Below are 23,437 nucleotides of genomic sequence, written 5' to 3' on the forward strand. Positions count from 1 at the left end.
TATGACACACCAAATTACAGACTCGTTGAATATCCCTTGGAGTACAGTTAAGTCAATCATCAAGAAATGAGAAGAATATGGCACAACTGTAAAAATGCCTAGAGCAGGCCGCCCTCAAAAGCCGTGCAAGAAGGGGACGTGTGAGGGAGGACACCAAGAGACCTATGACAACTGTGGAGGAGTTACAAGCTTCAGTGGCTGAGATGGAAGAGACTGCACATACAACAGCTGTTGCCCGGGTGCTTCACCAGTTGCAGCTTTATGGGAGAGTGGAAAAGAGAAAGCCTCTGTTGAAAAAAACTCACAGGAAATCTTGGCTAGAGTTTGCCAGAAGGCACGTGGGAGATTCTGAAGTAAGCTGGAATAAAGTCCTATGGTCTAATGAAACCAAAGTTGAGGCTTTTGACCATCAGACTAAATGCTATATTTGGCAAAACCAAATACTGGACATCATACTATGAAGCATGGTGGTGGCTGCATCATGCTGTGGGAATGCTTCACTGCACTGGAAGGCTTGTGAAGGTCAAGGGTAAAATGAATGCAGCAGAATACAGGGAAATTGTGAAGGAAAACCTGGTGCAGACTTCCAGAGAACTGTGACTTGGGAGAAGATTTGTTTTTCAGCAAGACAATGACCTCAAGCATAAAGCCAAAGCTACACAGGAATGGCTTAAAATCAACAAAATTTATGTGGTGGAGTGACCAAGTCAGTATCCAAATCTCAATCCAATTGAGAATTTGTGGCTGGACTTGAAAAGGGCTGTTCACTTACTATCCCCATGCAATCTGACAGAGCTTGAGCAGCTTTGTAAAATAAAAATTGCAGTCCCCAGATGTGCAAAACTGGTAGAGACCTATCCGCACAAGGCTGTAATTGCTGCCAAAGGTGCATCGATTAAATACGGACTTGAAGGGAGTGAGTAATTATGCAATCAATTATTTTGTGTTTTATGTTTGTAATTAATTCAGATCACTTTGTAGAGATCTGTTTTCACTTTGACACGAAAGAGTCTTTTTCTGTTGATTAGAGTCAAAAAAGCCAAAGTAAATCCACTATGATTTAATGTTGTAAAACAATAAAACATGAAAACTTACAAGTGGGTGAATACCTTTTATAGACACTGTATCAGTATTACAGTGGAGTAAGAGGAATGAGAGAGGAGCTGGCTAAAATTGATTGCAAGAGAACGGTGGCAAGGATGATGACAGAACAATTCTGGAAGCAATTCAGAAGGCACATGACATATACATCCCAAAGAGGAAGAAGTATTCTAAAGGCAGGATGGCACAACTGTGGCTCACAAGAGAAGTCAAAGCCAACATAAAAACCAAAGCGAGGGCATATAATAGAGCAAAAATTAGTGGGTAATTGGAAGCTTAAAACCAACAGAAGGCAACTATAAAAATCATAAAGAAGGAAAAGATGGAATACAAAGGCAATAATATTAGAGAGTATACCAGAAGTTTCTTCGGATATATAAAGTGTAAACCAGAGGTCAGAGTGGATATTGGACTACTGGCAAAACAGTAACTCGGAACAAGGAAATGACGGACAAACTGAATAAGCATCTTACACCATTCTACACTGTGGGAGACACTAGAAGAATGCCCAAAGTTCAAAAGTGTCGGGGCAGAAGTGTGTGAAGTTGCCATTACTATGGAGAAGGTTCTTGGGAAACTAAAAGATCTGAAGGTAGATAAATCGCATGGACCGAATCATATACACCCCAGAGTTCTGAAGATGTGGCTGAAGAAACTGTGGAGGCGTTAGTAATGATCTTTCAAGAATCAGTTGACCCTGGCATTGTTTTGGGGGACTGGAAAATTGCAAATGTCACTCCACTCTTCCAGAAGGGAGAGAGGCAGAAGAAAGGAAATCACAGGTCAGTTAGTCTTACCTCAGAGTGGGGGAAATTGTTGGGAGTCGATTATTAGGAATGTGGTTTCAGGATACTTGGAGGCACATGATAAAATAGGCCAAAGTCAGCATAGTTTCCTTTAAGGAAAAATCTTGCCCAACAGATCTGTTGAAATTCTCTGAAGAAATAACAAGCAGGATAGACAAAGAAGAATCGGTTGATATTGTATACTTGGATTTTCAGAAGGCTTTTGACAAGGTGCCACACATGAGGCTGCTTAACAAGTTAAGCGTCCATGTTATTACAGGAAACATACTAGCATAGATAAAGCATTGGTTGATTGGCAGGAGTAGGAATAAAGAGAGCCTTTTCTGGTTGGCTGCCAGTGACTAGTAGTGTTCCACAGGGTTCTGTGTTGGGACCACTTCTTTTTACATGATATAGGTCAATGATTTGGATGTCAGAATTGATGGCTTTGGAGCCAAGTTTGCAGACAATATGAAGACTAGGTGGAGGGGCAGGTAGTTTTGAAGAAGTAGTGAGGCTACAGAAGGACTTAGGCAAATACAGTGTTCAGAAGTATATGGTCATGCACTTTGGTAGAAGAAATAAAAGCAGAGACAATTTTCTAAATCGAGATAAAATTCAAAACCCTGAAGTGCAAAGGGACTTGGGAATCCTCGTCACAAGGTTGCAGTTGTCAACAAACTATATTCAATTTCTGAAATGTCTTGGCCCTTGAAGAGTGAATTGCCTAGATTGTATAACAAGTGCATTCCTCTCAGAGGTCATGCAGGGCATGAGAAACACATTGAACAAGACTGGAGCAATTTGACTAATGGGAAGTATAAAATGATAAGAGGCACAGATAAAGTAGGTATTAAAGTCTTTCTCCCAGGGTGAGGAAGTTAAATATTCGAGGGTATGGGTTATTGGTAAGAGGGAAAAAGCTTAAAGATGAATGGAGCAAGTTTTTCTTTTACATAGAGAGTAGTAGGTGTCAGGAACTGTCTGCCAGGGGAGATGGTAGAAGATGATACAACAGCAAAATTGAAGAGACGTTCAGAGATGCGCATAAACAGGCAGGGAATTTAATGGAAGGAGGCTGATGGGATTAGTTTAATTTGGCAGGATGGTCAACACAGACATTGTTGGCTGCAGGGCCTTCTTCCGTGCTGTAATTTGTTTTCTGTGTTAAATTAATACCATCTGCTCTTCATTTTCTGCCATGCAGACAAGATTCTTGATTTCTACCTAACAATGCCTCCTAAAACTTTGTAATCCTCCCTCAGGTCCCTCCCAACCACCAGTTCTTCGCAAACCTTTCCACTCACTCCTCATAACTAAAATACACCATCCTGGCAGATCTTCTCACTCTCTCCAGTACAATCATATCCTTACTGGTGCGGTGATAATAATAAGAAATAATATTCCAGTTGTGAGTGAATAGTTTATAAAGTTGCACTGAGAGCTTGCACTCATGCTCTATGCCCCAGCTAATGAAGGCAAGCACCCCTAAGCCTTCTTCAGCACTCTATCAATCTGTGCTGCCACCTTCAGGGATCTTTAAACTTACACATCAACATCCTTCAGTGTTTGGGACAGTCTGCAGACCTCATCACAAAAACAGCACTGTAAGAAATTAACTGACAACTAAGCAAAGCTGGCAGTAAAGAATGCAATGATTGCAAATGACTTTAACCTTCATGAAGACTGACAAATGAAATACCCTGGCAGATTAATTACCAAGCTTGACTACCACGTAGTCCCACTTCTGTTGTAGCTAACTTATTAATTTCAAACTGTGACATTATTTTCCTGTTTCATTATGAATGCTTTATAACTTTGTTCTCTAAAATTCACTATTGCTATTAAATACTCTGTTCAAAAATGGAATTCTGTTGCACAATTGTGTAGACTATCTGTCACACAATGCTCTCTCTGATCACTGTTTCCTGTCCATTCTCCACACTAGCTGGTCTCTGACAGAAGTGTGATTACTGTTTCTTGCAGACACTGTTTTTTATTTGCCAGTAAGTCACTGACCTAACTGCTATTTTTGCACCTCCCTAACCGTTCTTGAATCGAGGTGACAATTAACAGTCAACTGATCCAGGGAACTGAAACTAAATGTGGACCAGGTCGGGCTGGGTCGAGAGACATAAGATTTTCTTCCATGAAGTACGCTGCCACGGCAGCGTAGGGGTTACCATGATGCTTCTGCAGCTCAAGTCGCCAGAGTTCAGATTTCAATCCCATCATTCTCTGTAAGGAGTTTGGTCATCCACCCTGTGGAGTGCATGGTTTTTCCTGGGTGTTCCAGTTTCCTCCCACAGTGCAAAGACATACCCGTTTCTACGTTAATTGGTCATTGTAAATTGTCCCATGAGTAGGCTAGCGTTAGAGGTTGCTGGACGGTGCAGCTCAAAGGGCTGAAAGGGCCCATTCTGTACCGTATCTCAATAAATAAATATATTTATGAAGTAGACTGCTGTTACAATAACCTTACAGCTGCATAGTACTCTGACTGGATTGTCCTTTTACTCCCAGATCTACCTTCTCACAGATGAGGATGGTAAGTCTCTGGAATTCTCTCCTCCCGGAGAATTCTGGAGAGTAAAATATGCTAGAGAATGTTTGTGTAAAATTAGAGAATTAAGGGCACAAGAGATGAACCCTACATCAAAATACAAGGGGAAAAATACTCTAATCTTGCTCCTGTTTCCGAAGGTATATAATTACTTAAATTGAAGTTTTCCAATCACCAGAATAGAATTTGAACTCACTAACCTGCCTTCTTTCTTAAGACTCACAGCCCTAACCTCTGGTCCAAATATTCTAGTTCCCCAGGACACCAGATGTGCCCAGGTGCCATGGAGAAATGGCACCCCATCACAGCACTGCTGGCAATTTCCCACAAAACCTTCTTTCCTTCTCCAATCATTTGCCACAAGTTTGCAAGGCGTGGTACAGCCCTAAAGTTGGGGTTCTGATATTAATTCCAATCCCAATTCTCTCAGTAGATGGCTCTATTCATGGAGACACAAGAGATGGTACATGCTGAAATCTGGAGTAATACAAAGAACATTGGAGGAACTCAGTACATCAGGGAGTCTCTGTGGAAGGACACTGGCAGTCAACATTTCATTTTGAGATGATAAAACAATCCATGTGAAAGGTCTTGGCCCAAAGCCCTCCAAAGATGTTTCCTGATCAGATGAGTTCCTCCAGCGTTTTGTGTACGGCTGTACCTATGTGCAAGTGAGCAACTAGACCATTCAGCATCCATTCCAAATTTCAGCCCAGACACAAGGGAACCCGGGCAGCGGGCAGAAAACAGTGCCTTCAGGGCACAGAGTTGGAGCAGTGCCATTAACAGCAGAGTTCTTCAGTCACTAGAGACGAAAATAGCGTAGTAAATGGAAAACCTCAGAAAATGACAAAACACTCCACAGACCTCCACCTCATTTCGCCCTCTGCAGATGCTGCTCGACCTGTATGAGTACTTACGTTGAATGTAATATCACTGTAGATGCTGCACATACAAATTTAAATCAGGAAACTATCAGCAGGTCAGGCAACATCTGCAGAGAGAGAGAGAGAGAGAGAGAGAGAGAGAGAGTGAGAGAGAGAGAGAGAAATACCTAATGTTTTGGATTGACAGGATTTTAAATTATGATTGGGCTGAACCTTACACTTTGCCTCTATCTATAGACCACCTGTATTATTTTTGGTGCAGACACGGAAATATCTGCCAGACAACATTCTCTCTGACACTGTCCTGTTTTCTTTCACTCTCCACAATGACCAGCCTCCCAGAATCTGTTTGATCTCATGCATCCTACAAGCGTGCAATATCTGCTGCACAACGGTAAAGGCAGCTACAACAAGCATGCAGTGTCCCCATTCGCAGCTTGACTCCCTCCCACCCCTGTCCACCGACCCAATCCAAATGTCATCATCCCTTTTCGTCAGAACAATATCCAGCACAGCATTCTCCACAGGACGGCACAGTGGTGCAGGAGGTACTGCCTCACAACTCCAGTGGCATGGGCAAGCCAGACTTCCTTCAAGGTGTCCCTTAAGAAATATATTTAGCCAGAGGGTGGTGAATCTGTGGAATTCATTGCCACAGACAGCTGCAGAGGCTACTGGTTTGGGAATATTTAAGGCACAGACTGATGTTCCTGATGTAAATGGGTGAATGAATGGTTGATGGTCAGCACCAATTATTCTACGGGCCCAAGGGCTTGTTTCCGTGCTCTTTATTTCTGCAATCACTCAGGAGTATGACCCGACACTCACATTCCCCAGAGGCGGGCCAGCAGGGATTCTATCCCGTCCTCTCCCTCCACCCGAGGCTGAGCACTCACCTCTGGAATTCTTGAAGACTCATTCCAGCCTCTTCACTCCCCATGCTGGACTGTCTGTTTCCCCACAGCTTCAAATCCTGCCCCAAAGGCACTTGTTCAGTCTCACTTCCCCCTGACCTTTCCCTCAGCCTCACTCCCCAGCCCAGGGAGACTCCCCTTGGCCTCGCTCCCCGGTCCAGGGACTCTCCCACCACCTTCACTCCCCAGCCCAGGGACACTCCTCAGCCTCACTCCCTGGCCCAGGGACACTCCCACCACCCTCACTCCCCGGCCCAGGGACACTCCCACCACCCTCACTCCCCGGCCCAGGGACTCTCCCCTCAGCCTCACTCTCCGGCCCAGGGACATTCTCCTCAGTCTCACTCCCCGGCCCAGGGACACTCCTCAGCCTCACTCCCCGGCCCAGGGACACTCTCCTCAGTCTCACTCCCCGGCCCAGGGACACTCTCCTCAGTCTCACTCCCCGGCCCAGGGACACTCCCACCACCCTCACTCCCTGGCCCAGGGACACTCCCACCACCCTCACTCCCTGGCCCAGGGACACTCCCCTCAGCCTCACTCCCCGGCCCAGGGACTCTCCCCTCAGCCTCACTCCCTGGTCCAGGGACTCTCCCCTCAGCCTCAGTCCCTGGCCCAGGGACTCTCCCCTCAGTCTCTCTCCCTGGCCCAGGGACACTCCTCAGCCTCACTCCCCAGCCCAGGGACTCTCCCCTCAGCCTCACTCCCCAGCCCAGGGACATGCCTCACTGCTTCACTTCCTTCCCCAGTGACACTCCCCACTGCCTCACTTTTTGTCCTGGGAATTCTTGGCATGTCCCAAGCTCAGCCTCTCTCCCACTGCCCTCCCCCCCACCCCCAACTCAACACACTGCGTCTGGTTTGGAGCCCTCACCTGCAGTGGGGCCCGCAGCTGCTGCTGCCTGCGCCTCTGTTCCTGCAGCTGCTGGCTGTAGACCTTCTGGATGGCGCTGCGAGTCGACCTCTCCTTCAGTCTCTCCATGTAGGCAGCAACCTGCGGGGTGCAGGAGCAGTGAGAGATGACTGGCACCATCAGGGGCCATGCACGGGTGGGAAAGTGATGCAAGGCGAGGGGCTCACAGCAGGAAGGAGGAGAGTGGTGGGGTGCACAACAGGCAGAGGGAAGCAGATGGGGAAGGGGTACAAGGTGGGGAATGCTGGAAGCGATACATGTAGGGGGAAGGGGATCTGGAGGGGGGTGGAGTGACACCGTGGGGTCGGGTGTGTGTAGGGGGATTGAGACGATGGGGTATTGCTGCGGGGAGAGAGTGGAGGTGAGGATAGGAAGCGGACAGAATGCCCACTGGGTACCCACCTCCTGTGAACTGCGGCTGGGCATGGCCAGTTCGATGGGCAGCAGGTCGATCTCCCGGGCCGTGCTCTGCTTGCGCAGCAGCCGCAGTAGCAGCCGCCGCTCCTTCTCGCTCCATTCGCCACACTCAGTCTCACTGTCCAGGGCCGCCTCCCCCCTTTCCACACCGTAACGGCGGGGGACGGCACGGACTCTCGCTGGCGGCTTCATCACCACACGGGTAATCTGCAAACAAACAGTGGTGGGTTAGGTCACCACAGCAAGGTGGGAATGGGGGTCAATGGCACCAGGGAGGAGCAGTGGGCTAGACATGCATCCTTGAGGTGCATGTGTTGTTTATCAGTGAGCTGGAGATGTTACTTCCGCTCTGCATAGACCGTGGTCTCCTTGTGAGAAAGTCAAGCAGCCAGTTGCAGAGGAAGGTACAGAGGCCCAGCTATTGGAGCTTGATGATTGGAACTGGGGGTACGTATGTGTTGAAAGCTGAGCTGTAATCAATAACAGCAGCTTGATGTAATTGCTACTATTGTCCGAGGCCGAGTGGAGAGCCAGTGAAATTGCATCCACCATAAGCCTATTGTGGCAATAGGCAAATTGCAGAGAGTACATATCCTTGCTGAGGCAGTAGCTGCACTTCTTAAAGCACCTCTTCACAGTAGATGTGAGTGCCACTGGGCAATAGACAACTCGCCCGGTTCCCTTTTCAAGCAGGTGGGAACCTCCCACTGCAGCAGTGAGATGGAAAATGTCCTTGAACACTCCTGCTAGTTGGTTGGCACAGGTTTTCAGAGTCCGACCAGGTACAGCACCAGGGCCTGACGCATTGTGAGGGTTCAACCTTTTGAAAAACGTTCTGATGTCAGCTTCTAAGACAGAGATCACGGGGTCGCTGGATGCTGCAGTGATTTGCACAGATGTAGTTTTATTCTCCCTTTTAAAGTGTGCATAAAAGGCGTTGAGCTCATCTCAGAGTTGGGTTCCACTTTGTAGGAAGTGATAACTACAATCTGTCAGAGCTGACGTGCATCTGATTCTGTCTCTCACCTCAGTTGGAATTGATTTATATTTTTGCTTTTAAGAAAGCCTTCTGTATGTTGTACCTGAACTTCTTGTATAGTTTTGGATGACTGGTCTTGAATACCACAGATCTAGCGCTCAGATTATGAATCCTGTGGTTCATCCATGGCTTTTGATTTGGGTATGTCGGCTATGTTCTTGAAGGCATGCACACATTCACACAGACATTGGTGAAGTCGATGACAACTGTGGCGTATTCTTTAACACTTGATGATGAATCCTGAATATTGTCCAGTCCACTGAATCAAAGCAGTCCTGTAAGTGCTCCTCTGCCTCCCTTGCCCATACTTGCTTTAGTCTTTGATTGGACTTTCCAAATTGTGGGCATGGGATGGCACAAAGATAGCGGTAAAACAGTGGTCTAGTGTGTGAGGTACTCTGGTTCCACAGGGGATATGTTGGTGTAGTTGTTCAGAGACTTCTTTAAGCTGGTCTGGTTGAAATCCCCCATAACTATAGTGAGTGTGCCATTTCATGCCTGCTGATTACATTGCTCAGTTCTTCCAGAGCCAGCCTGACGTTGGCCTGAGGTACACCGCCACCAGGATGACGGTGGAAAAGTCCCTAAACAATTAAATTGGATGACCTTGACCACTAGATGACCTGGGACAGGTGAGCAGGACAGACAAACTGCCACGTCTGTGCATCACGATAAGTTAATCGACCACCTCTGACTTTAAAAGACAGTGCAGACCTGTGTTTGGGGAGAATGGTGAAGCCATCGGGCTGCGACACCGTGTCCGAAGTTGCAGTTGTGAGTCATGTTTCCATAAAGCAGAGTACACTGTAGTCCCTGACATTAACCTAGTACTGCAATCATGCTCTGAGACATGCAATTTTATTTTCCTGCGACTGTACATTTGCCAGAATAGTCGGTGGTGGAATTTTATTTTCCCGAGACTGTACATTCATCAGGATAGATGGGGGGTGGAATGTTATCTTCCCCAAACTGTACATTCACCAGGATCCTCGGGGGGTGGAATTTTATTTTCCCGAGACTGTACATTCACCAGGATAGTTGGGGTGGAATTTTATGTTCCCGAGACCGTACATTCATCAGGATACTCGGTAGTGGAAATCTGAAGCCTCTATATTTCAGTGAGAGTTCTAGACCGGTAAGACATTCCCTGCTTTCACTTTTTTAAGGGGAGAACTGAACTGAAAGCCAAATCTGCAGCCTTCATCGATTCTGGGTTGGGGGAGAAGGTGATCAAGGGGTTGGGGGAGTGGGAGAGGGTGGGAGGAGCCATAGGGGGGAGAGGAGACAGTGTGGACAGAATGGATTGTTGATGAGAGCCCATTGCCAGGATGAGGAGATTGAGGGGAAGGGGGAAGAGGGGAAGGGGCAGTTTGTTGAGGTGAGCCCACGGCCTGGGGATGGAGGGTGCGGGGAAGGGGGAAGAGGTGGTCAGAGGGGTTGTTAAGCACAGCCCGCATGAGGAGGAGGAGGGTGAGGGGAAGGGGGAGGGGGAGGTAGACAGGAGGGAAGGGAGGAGAGGAAGTTGAAAGGGGATTGCCAAGGTTGGATGGGTTAATGGAGTGTAAAGGGTGTGACGGGTTCTGCGTCAGGATTTGAAGGGGTAACGGAGGAGAGCCCATGGCTGGGGGGAGGATGAATTCAAAGTTCAAAGTAAAATGTATTATCAGAGTACATACAACCCTGAGATTTTTCTGGGGGCACACTTAGCAAATCTTTTAACAGTAACTGTAAACAGGATCTGCAAACTATAAACAAACTGTGCAAATCTAGATAACAAATAAATAGCTTTAAATAATGCTCATGGAATAACAACATAAAAGAGTCCTTAAGTGAGTGTAGTTATCCCCTTTTGTTCATGTGCCTGATGGTTGAGGGGTAACTGTTCTTGAACTTGGTGGTGGTGTGTGTCCTGACAAGGAAGACTGGAATGCTGGCTGCCTGCCTTTTTATCACTGGTGAGATCACTCTGGAGAAGGGAAACTGCCTTTTATCATGTGTGAGATCGCTCTGCTACAGAGAGGGCAAATGCTGCCTCGGTTTTCTGTGTTTTGGGTGTGGATATGAACTGCGCACTTTTTTTTTAGTTTTACTGTTTTTTTGTTTTCTGTAATTTTCGCCCAATCTCTCTCATTTTTTTATGTGCATGGTAGGGGGATTTTGGAGGCCAATGTACCTGTTCCATTTTTGTTTGTTTTTTTTGTGGGGTGGAGTGATTTGGGGATTGATGATCGTACTGCTTTTCTTCTCTTTCATGGTTTCATGACTACCTGGAGAAGGATTTCAGAGTTGTATACTTCGATAATAAATGAATCTTTGAACATGTACCTTCTACCTGATTGCAGCAACAAGATAAGGGCATGACCTGGGTGGTGAAGATCTTTGATGATGGACGCTGCTTTCCTATGGCAATGTTTCATGTGGCTGTGCCAACAGTTGGGAAAGTTTTACCCATGATGTACTGGGCCAAATCCACTACCTTTTGTAGGATTTTCTGCTCAAAGGCATTCCCGTACCAGGTGTTCCCATACTAGGCCGTAATGTAGCTGGTCAGCAAACTTTCTACCACACATCTATAATAGTTTGCCAAAGGTTTGGATGACATACTGAATCTCTGCAGGCTCCCAAGGAAGTAGAGGCACTGCAGTTCTTTCCTCACAATGATATTTAAATGACAGGTCCCCTGAGATAGTGATACCCAGGAATTTAAAATTACCGACCCTCTCCAATTCAGCTCCTCCAATGGTTACTGGCTCATGGACCTCTGGTTTCCCTCTCCTGAAATCTACCAGTTCCCCAGTCTTATTGACATTGAGTGAGAGATTGCTGTTATGACAGCACTCAGCCAAATTTTCAATCTCCCTCCTGTATGCTGATTCACCACTACCTTTGATACGGCCCATAATAGTGTTGCAGCTGTACTTAGCCACACCGTCATAGGTGGAAAGCAAGTACAACAGGGTCTATGTACACAACACTGTGGTGCTCCTGTGCTGATGGAGATTGTGGAGGAGATGTTTTTGCCAATGCGAGTGAGTGTAACGGGGAGAGGTGGAGGGGAGGGGTAGTGGAAGGGGCATTGCCAGGATTTGAAGTAGTAATGGAGGAGTTGTTGAGGGGAGCCCGAGGCCAGGGGGAGGAGAGGGAGGGGAAGGGGAAGTGGGAGGGAGGAAGGTGGAAGGATTAATGGAAAGTGTAGGGGAGGGGTAGTTGAAAGGGGAATTGCTGGGTTTGAAGTGGTAACAGAGGATACTGAGATGAGCCCGCAGCCAGGAAGGGTGGGGAGTGGTTGAGTAGAAGGGGGAGAGGGTGGAGGGGAGGAGTACCATTACTAGGGAGAAGGTTCTTGGGAAACTGAAAAATCGGACCATCAGGCCGTACTCCTCCTGGCTTACAAACAGAAACTGAAGCCAGAGGTCACGGTGTCAAAAGTAGTGTTGCGTTGGACAGAGGAAATTGATGAGGTTCTCCGTGACTGCTTTGAATTGGTGGACTGGTTAGTATTCAAGGACTCGGCAGCTAACCTCGAGGAGTATGCCTCAGCTGTCACGGACTTTATTTGGAAACGTACGGAGGACTGTGTGTCTCGCAAGATGATCCGGGTATTCCCTAACCGGAAACCTTGGATGAATTATGAGGTCAAGTCCCTTTTGAAGGCTAGAGCTGCGGCTTTTAGGTCCGGAGATACCAGTCACTACACGGAATCCAGGCATGAACTCCGCAAAGCCATTAAGGGCGCCAAGAGGCAATATTGAGACAAGTTGGAAGCCCAGGCTAACCAAAAGGATGCCAGTAGACTATGGCAGGGTCTAAATGAGATCACTGGGCGCAAAGAAAAGGCTGGGAATATCAATAACTGTGGCGCCTCTCTTCCTGACGAACTTAACGTATTCTATGCAAGATTCGAACAGAAGAAGAGCGTCCCACTCCCTCTGGATGAACCGGACCTGGAGGCATCAAGATTCATCGTCACCGAGGAGGACGTTAGAAGGGCCTTCCTGAAGATAAATCCAAGGAAGGCGACAGACCCAGACGGCGTCCCAGGACGGGTTCTCCGGGCCTGTGCAAGCAAGCGAGCTGAAGTGTTTGCTGACATCTTCAACTGCTCCTTGCTTCAGTGTAAGATCCCCTCATGTTTTAAGAAGGCAATGATAATCCCAGTGCCGAAGAAGAGCAAGGTGGCATGCCTGAATGACTATCAACCTGTGGCTCTGACATCAATTGCTATTAAGTGCTTCGAGAGATTGGTTATGGCACACATCAACCACAGCCTACCGGTCAACCTCGACGTTTTGCAATTTGCCTAACGGAGCAACAGGTCAATGGCAGATGCCATCTCTCTGGCCCTACATTCCTCCTTAGAACACCTGGAGAATAAAGACGCATATGTAAGGCATTTACTACAGCTCTGCCTTTAATATCATCATTCCAAATAAACTGATTCCTAAGCTCCAGAACCTGGGCCTTAGCACTCAGATCTGCAGCTGGATCTTCAACTTCCTCACAGACAGGACCCAGGCTGTAAAAACAGGGGACAAGCTCTTCGTTACAATCACTCTGAGCACCGGTGCCCCACAAGGCTGTGTACTCAGCCCCCTGCTGTACTCACTGTACACCCATGATTGTGTAGCCAAGTTTCCATCAAACTCAATATATAAGTTTGCTGATGACACAACAATTGTAGGCCATATCTCGGGCAATGATGAGTTTGAGTACAGAGAGGAAATTAAGAACCTGGTGGCATAGTGCGAAGACAATAACCTATCCCTCAATGTCAGCAAGATGAAGGAATTGGTTGTTGACTTCAGAAGGAGTAGCGGACCGCACGACCCAATTTACATCAGTGGTACGCAAGTGGAACAGGTCAAAAGCTTTAAGTTCCTCGAGGTCAATATCACAAATGACCTGACTTGGTCCAACCAAGCAGAGTTCACTACCAAGAAGGCCCACCAGTGCCTTTACTTCCTGAGAAAACTAAAGAAATTTGGCCTGTCCTCTAAAACCCTCACTAATTTTTATAGATGCACCGTAGAAAGCATTCTTCTAGGGTGCATCACAACCTGGTATGGAAGTTGTCCTGTCCAAGACGAAAAAAGCTGCAGAAGATCGTGAACACGGTGCAGCACATCACACAAACCAATCTTCCGTCCGTGGACTCACTTTACACCGCACGCTGTCGGAGCAGTGCTGCCAGGATAATCAAGGACACGACCAACGCAGCCAACACACTTTTTGTCCCTCTTCCCTCCGGGAGAAGGCTCAGGAGCTTGAAGACTTGTACGGCCAGATTTGGGAACAGCTTCTTTCCAACTGTGATAAGACTGCTGAACGGATCCTGACCAGGATGTGGGCCGTACCCTCCAAATATCTGGACCTGCCTCTCGGTTTTTTTGCACTACCTTACTTTCCAATTTTCTATTTTCTATTTATGATTTATAATTTAAATTTTTAATATTTACTAGTTTTTACTATTTTTTATATTTAATATTTGTAATCCAGGGAGTGGTATGAGCAGAATCAAATATCGCTGTGATGATTGTACGTTCTAGTACCAATTGTTTGGCGACAATAAAGTATAAAGTATCTGAAGGTAGATAAGTCACCTGGACCAGATGGTGTACACCACAGGGTTCTTAAAGAGGTGACTGAAGAGACTGTGGAATCATCAGTAATGATCTTTCAAGAATCACTACAGTCTATATTGGTTCCAGAAGACTGGAAAATTACAAATGTCACTCCACTCTTTAAGAAGGGAGCGAGGCAGAAGGAAGGAAACTATAGGCCAGTTAGTCTGACCTCAGTGCTTGGGAAGATGTTGGAGTCGATTATTAAGGATGAGGTCACAGGCTACTGGAGGCACATGATAAAATAGACCATAGTCAGCATGGTTTCCTCGAGGGAAAATCCTGCCTGATGGCATGAACATTGACTTCTCTAACTTCCGCTAATGCCCCACCTCCCCCTCTTACCCCATCCATTATTTATTTTTATACACACATTCTTTCTCTCACTCTCCTTTTTCTCCCTCTGTCCCTCTGACTATACCCCTTGCCTATCCTCTGGGTTCCCCCCCCCCGCCTTGTCTTTCTCCCAGGGCCTCCTGTCCCATGATCCTCTCATATTCCCTTTGCCAATCACCTGTCCAGCTCTTGGCTCCATCCCTCCCCCTCCTGTCTTCTCCTATCATTTTGGATCTCCCCCTCCCCCTCCCAAATCTCTTACTAACTCTTCCTTCAGTTAGTCCTGACGAAGGGTCTCGGCCTGAAACGTCGACTGTACCTCTTCCTAGAGATGCTGCCTGGCCTGCTGCGTTCACCAGCAAATTTGATGTGTGTTGCTTGAATTTCCAGCATCTGCAGAATTCCTGTTGTTTGACAAATCTGTTGTATTTCTTTGAAGAAATAACAAGCAGGCTAGACAAAGAAGAATTGGTTGAAGTTGTGTACTTGGATTTTCAGAAGGCCTTTGACAAGCTGCCACACGTGAGGCTGCTTAACAAGTTACGAGCTCATGTTATTACAGGAAAGATTTTAACATGATTCATACAAAGCGAAACCCAATGGTATGAATGGCAGTGATGCTTCACTACCAGATGAACTCAACACCTTGTATGCACGCTTTGAAAGGGAGAACCCATCTACAGCTGTGAAGATCCCTGCTGCACCTGATGACCCTGTGATCTCTGTCTCAGAGGCCGATGTTAGTCTGTCTTTAAATAGAATGAACCCTCGCAAGGCAGAAGGTCCCAATGGAGTATCTGGTAAGACTCTGAAAACCTGTGCCAACCAACTAACGGGAGTATTCAAGGACATTTTCAGCCTCTCACTGCTACAGGCAGAAGTTCCCACTTGCTTCAAAAGGGCAACAGTTATACCAGTGCCAAAGAAGAATATTGTGAGCTGCCATAACGACTATCGCCTGGTAGCACTGACATTGACAGTGATGAAATGATTTGAGAGGTTGGTTATGACTAGACTGAACTCCTGCATCAGCAAAGACCTGGACCCATTGCAATTTGCCCATCGTCACAATAGGTCAACAGCAGACACAATCTCCATGGCTCTTCACACGGCTTTAGACCACCCAAACAACACAAACACCTACATCAGGATGCTGTTCATCGACTATAGCTCAGCATTTAATACCATCAATCTCACAATCCTCATTGAGAAGTTGCAGGACCTGGGCCTCTGTATCTCCCTCTGCAACTGGATCCTCGACTACCTAACAGGAAGACCACAGTCTGTGCGGATTGGTGATAACATATCCTCTTTGCTGACTATCAATATTGGCACACCTCTGGGGTGTGTGTTTAGCCCACTGCTCTACTCTCTGTATACACATGACTGTGTGGCTAGGCATAGCTCAAATACCATCTACAAATTTGCTGATGATACAACCATTGTTGGTAGAATCTCAGGCGGTGATGAAAGGGCGTACGGGAGTGAGATATGCCAACTAGTGGAATGGTGCTGCAGCAACAACGTGGCACTCAACATCAGTAAGACGAAAGAGTTGATTGTGAACTTCAGGAAGGGTAAGACGAAGGAACACACACCAATCCTCATAGAGGGATCAGAAGTGGAGAGAGTGAGCAGTTTCAAGTTCCTGGGTGTCAACATTTCCGAGGGTCTAACCTGGTCCCAACACATTGATGTAGTCATAAAGAAGGCAAGACAGCAGCTATACTTTATTAGGAGTTTGAAGTGATTTGGCATGTCAACAAATGCACTCAAAAACTTCTATAGTTTTCCCATGGAGAGCATTCTGACAGGCTGCATCACTGTCTGGTATGGAGGGGCTACTGCACAGGACCGAAAGCAGCTGCAGAAGGTTGTAAATCTAGTCAGCTCCACCTTGGGCACCAGCCTACAAAGTACCCAGGACATCTTTAGGGAGCGGTGTCTCAGAAAGGCAGCGTCCATTATTAAAGACCTCCAGCACCCAGGGCATGCCCTTTTCTCACTGTTACCATCAGGTAGGAGATACAGAAGCCTGAAGGCACACACTCGGAGATTCAAGAACAACTTCTTTCCCTCTGCCATCTGATTCCTGAATTGGCTTTGAAGTTTTGGACACGACCTCACTTTTTTGTATTTCTGTTTTCGCACATTTTTTTAATAATCTATTCAATATATGTCATTGATTTACTTGTTTATTTATTATTATGTTTAATTTAATTTATTTTTTTCTCTCTCTCTGCTAGATTATGTATTGCATTGAACTGCTGCTGCTAAGTTAACAAATTTCACATCACATGCCGTTGATAATAAACCTGATTCTGATTCTGAAAACAGTGGCTGATTGGCCGGAGGCAAAGAAAGGGAATAAAGGGAGCCTTTTCTGGTTGGCTGCCGGTGACTGGTGGTGTTCCACAGATGTCTGTGTTGGGACTTATTTTTTTTTACATGTTAATGATTTGGATGATGAAATTGATGGTTTTGTGGCAAATTTTACAGACGATATGAAGATAGGTGGAGGACAGATAGTTTTGAGGAAATAGAGGCTACATAAGGAATTAAGACAGAAGGAGAATGGACAATGAAGTGGTAGAAGGAATAGTGTCTGGAAATGTATGGTCATGCATTATGGTAACAGAAATGAAAGGGTTAACTATATTCTAAATGGAGAAAATACAAAATACAGAGGCACAAAATGGACTTGGGAGTCCCTGTATAGAATTCCCTGAAGGTTAATTTGCAGGTTGAGTCTGTGCCGAGGAAGGCGAATGCAATGTTAGCATTCATTTCAAGAGGACTATAATACAAAAGCAAGGATGTAACATTGAGACTTTATAAAGCACTGGTGAGGCCTCACTTGGAGTATTGTGGGCAGTTTTGGGCCCCTTATCTGAGAAAGGATGTGCTGAAACTGGAGAGGGTTCAAAGGTGGTTCACAAAAATGATTCCAGGATTAAACGGCGTATCAAAGACCATTTAATGGCTCTGAGCCTGTATTCGCTGGAGTTCAGATGAATGAGGGGTGACCTATTTGAAACTTATCGAATGGTGAAAGGCCTTGATAAAGTGGATGTGGAGAAAATGTTTCCCACGGTGGGAGAGTATAAGACCAGCCTCAGAATAAAGGGGTGTCCTTTTAGAACAGAAATGAGGAGGAATTTATTCAGCCAGAGTGGTGAGGCTGTGGATTCCTTTGCCCACAGGCAGATGTGGAGGCCAAGTCTTCACGTGTATTTAAGGCAGAGGTTGATAGATTCTTGATTAGTCAGGGCATGAAGGAATACGGGGAGATTACAGGAGATTGGGGCTGAAAGGCAAATTGGATCAGCCATGATGAAATGGCAGAACATACGCAATGGGCCAAATGGCCTAATTCTGCTCCTATATATTACGCATTGGTAATCATTTTCCAGTGTTCTTTCGATTCAGGATCAGTTCCTGTGGATGGAGGGTAGCTAATGTTATCCCACTGTTTAAGAAAGGAGGGAGAGAGAAAACAGGCAATTATAGACCACAAACATGAGGAAATCTGCAGATGCTGGAATTTCAAGCAACACACATAAAAGTTGCTGGTGAACACAGCAGGCCAGGCAGCATCTCTAAGAAGAGATACAGTCGACGCTTCAGGCCGAGACCCTTCGTCAGGACTAGTTCTGACGAAGGGTCTCGGCCCGAAGCGTCGACTGTACCTCTTCCGAATTATAGACCAGTTAGTCTGACATTATTGGTGGGGAAGATGCTGGAGTCAATTATAAAAGATGAAATAGCAGCATATTTGGATAGCAGTAGCAGGATAGGTCCAAGTCAGCATGGATTTACGAAGGGGAAATCATGATTGACTAATCTGCTGGAAGTTCTTGAGGATGTAACTGAAAATGGACATGGGAAAGCCAGTGGATGTAGTGTACCTGGACTTTCAGAAAGCCTTTGATAAGGTCCCACATAGGAGGTTAGTGTGCAAAATTAGAGCAAATGGTATTGGGGGTAGGGTACTGACATAGACAAAAAATCGGTTGGCAGACAGGAAACAAAGAGTAGGGATTAATGGGTCTTTTTCAGAATGGCAGGCAGTGACTAGTGGGGTACTGCAAGGCTCGGTGCTGGGACCGCAGCTATTTACAATATACATTAATGATTTAGATAAAGGGATTAAAAGTAACATTAGCAAATTTGCAGATGACACAAAGCTGGGTGATAGTGTGAAATGTGAGGAGGATGTTATGAGAATGCAGGGTGACTTGGACAGGTTGGATGAGTGGGCAGATGCAGGTTAATGTGAGGTTATCCACTTTGGTGGCAAGAACAGGAAGGCAGATTACTATCTGAATGGTGTCAAGTTAGGAAAAGGGGAAGTACAACGAGATCTGGGTGTCCTTGTTCATCAGTCACTGAAAGTATGAATACAGGTACAGCAGGCAGTGAAGAAAGCTAATGGCATGTTAGCCTTCATAACAAGGGGAATTGAGTATAGGAGCAAAGAGGTCCTTCTGCAGTTGTACAAGGCCCTGGTGAGACCCCACCTGGAGTGTTGTGTGCAGTTTTGGTCTCCAAATTTGAGGAAGGATATTCTTGCTATGGAGGGAGTGCACCGTAGGTTCATGAGGTTAATTCCAGGGATGGCGGGAATGTCATATGTTGAAAGACTGGAGTAACTGGGGTTGTATACACTGGAATTTAGAAGGATGAGAGGGGATCTGATTGAAACATGTAAGATTATTAAGGGATTGGACACACTAGAGGCAGGAAACATGTTCCCGATGTTGGGGGAGTCCAGAACCAGAGGCCACAGTTTAAGAATATGGGGTAGACCATTTAGAACGGAGTGGAGGAAAAACTTTTTCACACAGAGGGTTGTGGATATGTGGAATGCTCTGCCTCAGAAGGCAGTGGAGGCCAATTCTCTGGATTCTTTCACGAAAGAGTTAGATAGAGGTCTTAAAGATAGCAGAGTCAGGAGAAGGCGGAACAGGGTACTGATTGTGGATGACCAGCCATGATCACAGTGAATGGCGGTGCTGGCTCAAAGGGCCGAATGGCCTACTCCTGCTCCTATTGTCTATATCTTAATGGTTTTATGGTAGGTGAAGTGGGATTGGCGGGGTTTGAAGGAGTAAAGAGGGAAGCAGTTGTTGAGGGAAGCCCGCGGCCGGGGGAAAGGAGTGGCAGTGGAAGGACAATTGCCGGGGTCTGAAGGAGGGGGATGCTGAGGGAAGCCCGCGGCGAGGGGAAAGGGGGCAGTTGAAGGACAATTGCCGGGGTCTGAAGGAGCGGGATGTTGAGGGAAGCCCGCGGCGAGGGGAAGGGGGCAGTTGAAGGACAATTGCCGGGGTTTGAAGGAGGGGGATGCTGAGGGAAGCCCGCGGCCGGGAAGGAGGAGGGTGATGAAATCCCGCGCCGGAATTTGGGGCGCGCGCGGTCCTACGGGTCGGTAACGAGAAAACCACTTACCTTGCTTTCCGCCACGAGCAGCTGAAACGGAAATGGCACCGGAAGTACACTGCGGCGCCAAGAGAAAAGATGGCGGATCCTGGCAATATCTGCGTGGTGGCTCCGTCTCTTTCCCCGGTTATTGGGTAGAGGGTCGGAAATATCAGCTTTATTGGGAGAGCCAGACAGAAGTAGGCAGTCCGCAGAAGCCTTAGACAGATTAGGAGAATGGGCAATGAAATGACAGGCGGAATACGATGTCGGGAAGTGTTTGGTCATGCACCTTGGTAGAAGAAATAAAAGGGTAGACTATTTTCTAATTGGAGAGAAAATTCAAAAATTCACATCACTTTGTCTGCCTGTGTCTCCACTTTCAGGGAATAATGTACCTGTACCCCAAGGTCTCACTGTTCTTCGACTGACTATGTAAGACTTGCCCTGTTTTAAGTTCCCGAAATGCAACTTGCTCAAGTTAAATTTCTTCTGCCTCTCCTTGCCCCAGGTTCCCCTGTTCACGTAGATCCTTTTGTAGTCTTAGATGAAGTATTTCACTGTCCACTTCACCACTATTTTTGGTGTCGTCTGAAAAATGTTGGATTAGAGTGTGGAATTATTATTTTTCTTGTAGTTTAGTTTTCCCACGCTTGCTTATAATTTTATAGAATTACATGTAGTATTTTCTAGAAATTTCTCAGTTGTTCTGCAGCAGGTGTCACACCATTTGAAACTGGCTGTTTTATTGGTTAAATATTATTGCTGTGATGTTGGTATCTGTAGTCAGTATGAGATGACCACTGTTGTTTTTTCCTTGGTCTTTTGTTCTTTATTCTTGTAACACTGAACGAACCAGTAACAATCAACAAGTCTTCTTGATTTGCCTCTTCTTGTCTTGCAAAGAACCTGTAGACTAGTGTCAGTAGATCCAATTAAACCTGCTAACCATGTTAATTGTCATCCACTACATTCAGATAGTTGACAAACAGCACTGTTGGTCACCACTTTCCCCATCACCTCCTCACTCACCACCATTCAAATATCGAAACAGTCTTTTCAGCTGAGAAAAAAAAACTTTGCATGGATCTGCCTCAAACGGGCGTATTAGTATTGAGTGCTCCTGACACGGCCTGCCTTGTATCAGCAAGATCATTCATATTCAGTCCATAATGGCCACCTTGCACTTCTGGTTACAGTACATTTCATCTCTCCTTCCCATTCCTGCACCAACCTGTCTGCTTGTGAATCTTCACCACTGCCAGGTTGAGGTCAAATGTAATTGAAGAACAGCACTCCATTTGGCAGCTACAACCTGATGCTGTGGACACTAAGCTCTCCAATTTTAGATACGGAAACTCCCACTTCCCTCTTTTAAATTTTATATAGTTACATGTAATTATGCAATAAATCTTTGAGTAAATATGTTATTGCTGTAGTGTGTGTTGTAGTTGCTGTAGTAAATGTAGTACTTTCTGGAAGCTTCTCAGTTTTTCTGCAGCTGGTGTCACACCACCTGCAACCCCCAGCTGGTTCCACTGCCTGTCAGCCCCACAGCTATCTGAGTGGCTTTCTTCTCCCCTGCTTCACCTTTCCTATCCCCACGCCCACTATTATTCCCACACCTCACCTAGCTCCATTCATCATCTTCCAGTCCGTGTCTCAACCCTCTCACTCACATATGTGGTCTGGTGCAGGGACCAGCTGATTTCCTCCAGCAGTTTGTTCTGCAGTCTCTTTGGGCTGAGGAGAGCCAGGGGCACGGGCTCGGAGGGAGCCAAGCATGCTGGTTTGTTGGGAGTACGCACAGCGAGAGCCCAGGAACCTGCGTGTTGGGAGATTCCCTCCCCTCTCGGTCTGGGACTGAGCATGGACTGGGTGAGAGTGCAGGTTGGGATTCACTGGATGGGGCTTCAGGTGGGCTGGCCTGAAAGGGTCCAGCCTGGATGAGAGGTGGGGTTGGGTATGGATCCAGGCTGGGTTGTGAGCTGACTGGGAGAAATTCTGGATGGTGAAGGTGACTGAAAGGGGGCTCTTTTATTACAACACATGTTTCTGAATGCTCAGTCCTCAGCTACTTCAGTAGGTGCCCAACACCTCGGAGTGAGCAGCCAAGATATTGATGGGAGAGAGGTGGGGAGGCCATCCAGAGCTTTGGCCCTGAGGAGGGCTCTGTGTGAGGGAGCGCTCATTGTTGGGGTGAGGTGAGATCAGAGGGACCGGGCTGGTAGAACCTCTTCCTGGTGCCTTCAACTAGAGAGTAAGGCCATCTGTGCTGAGTCAGTGGGAACTGGCAGACATGGTAACCAATAAAATTATGAAAGACATGGGCAGAGCAGATAGCTGGTACCTTCACCCCAGGGCCGAAATGTCTATTAGTAGTGGGCATACACTTACGGTAGGCGGTGCGGGGTAAAGGTGAAAGATGTGTGGGGAAGATTTTTATACCGAGTGGTGAGTGCCTGTAACTTGCAGCTTTGGTGGTGGTGGAGGCAGATACTTGGAGGGACTTGGATATGAAGACTTCCAGACCCTGTGCAGGCAGAGGTAGTAAGTATTGTTAACTTGCTTAGACTGGAACAAAATCATGTCGTGTTCTGTGTTCCCACCAGCTGAGTTTCAGGACCTACAGCAGGACCTTGGCACCAAAGGTCAATGCGTCTCGTATTGTGCCCAGTGCTGAGGGAGCTGCTTCATAGCGGCAACCCTTTCCTTTCCCCAGGTGACTGCGTGGAGAGATTTGTGAGTGCAGTGGGTTAGAGTGAATTTTTTTGGGTAGATGGTTTGTTTACACTTAAATGACTTTGGCCACCAGACTTCTATTTGACAAAGTACGGTGGATTGAGTCCACAACAATGCGCTTCCTAAAAAGGTGTGAATACCAGATGCTTCTGGCACCGTAGTTTGACCTGATGCTGTAGTTTTGAAGACAGTATTATTTATACATTATAAATATTAATTGTCTTCTATGTTAGCACGTGAAATGCCAAATAAATGTATCGTGGACTTAACTTGCAGTCCTAAAGGCTATGTATACCAACCCAGACATGTTGGCGTCGGAAGGAAAGGATGGTGTGAGATTTTGTGTGTAGCTTCAATAGGAAACATTGTCTATGCATTGTCTATAACTTTTAAAGTAGCGATTGCCTTTGTGTTTAGCATATAAATATCGAGCCCACATTGGGCTAGCAGACCTTTCTACCGAAAGCGTCTCCATCCATACGATGCCTGCTGTACAGTACCTTGTTGTGTGGAATAAAGAAGCTGCTTTGTATCTACCAGTGACTCTGTCTCGCCGGTGATTTCATCCACCCTACAACACGGTGGGTAAGGAGAAGAGAAGAGCACACCACCAAAGTTGAGAGGAGTGTAGGTGAGATACTTTAACTGACGTGAACTCACAGGATGCTACACAACGGGGGGAGCAGTGCAGACTGCAGGCC

General features: G+C 46.5%; 1 protein-coding gene across 1 annotated transcript in view; it reads right to left on the reverse strand.

Moving 5' to 3' along the window:
* Window positions 1–20,121, reverse strand: part of snapc2 (small nuclear RNA activating complex, polypeptide 2) — a 46,679-nt gene extending 26,558 nt beyond the window's left edge. Inside the window, exons 1-3 of the mRNA XM_063047633.1 lie at window positions 20,025–20,121; window positions 7,566–7,787; window positions 7,125–7,244 (exon numbers count right to left, since the gene is read on the reverse strand). Of these exons, the coding sequence (XP_062903703.1) occupies window positions 7,125–7,244; window positions 7,566–7,772 (327 nt within the window). The 5' untranslated portion in view covers window positions 7,773–7,787; window positions 20,025–20,121. The remainder of the gene's footprint in view (window positions 1–7,124; window positions 7,245–7,565; window positions 7,788–20,024) is intronic.
* Window positions 20,122–23,437: the final 3,316 nt, after the last annotated feature.

Source organism: Mobula hypostoma, chromosome 5 (assembly GCF_963921235.1).
Source record: "Mobula hypostoma chromosome 5, sMobHyp1.1, whole genome shotgun sequence".
In the NCBI taxonomy this organism is placed as follows: domain Eukaryota; kingdom Metazoa; phylum Chordata; class Chondrichthyes; order Myliobatiformes; family Myliobatidae; genus Mobula; species Mobula hypostoma.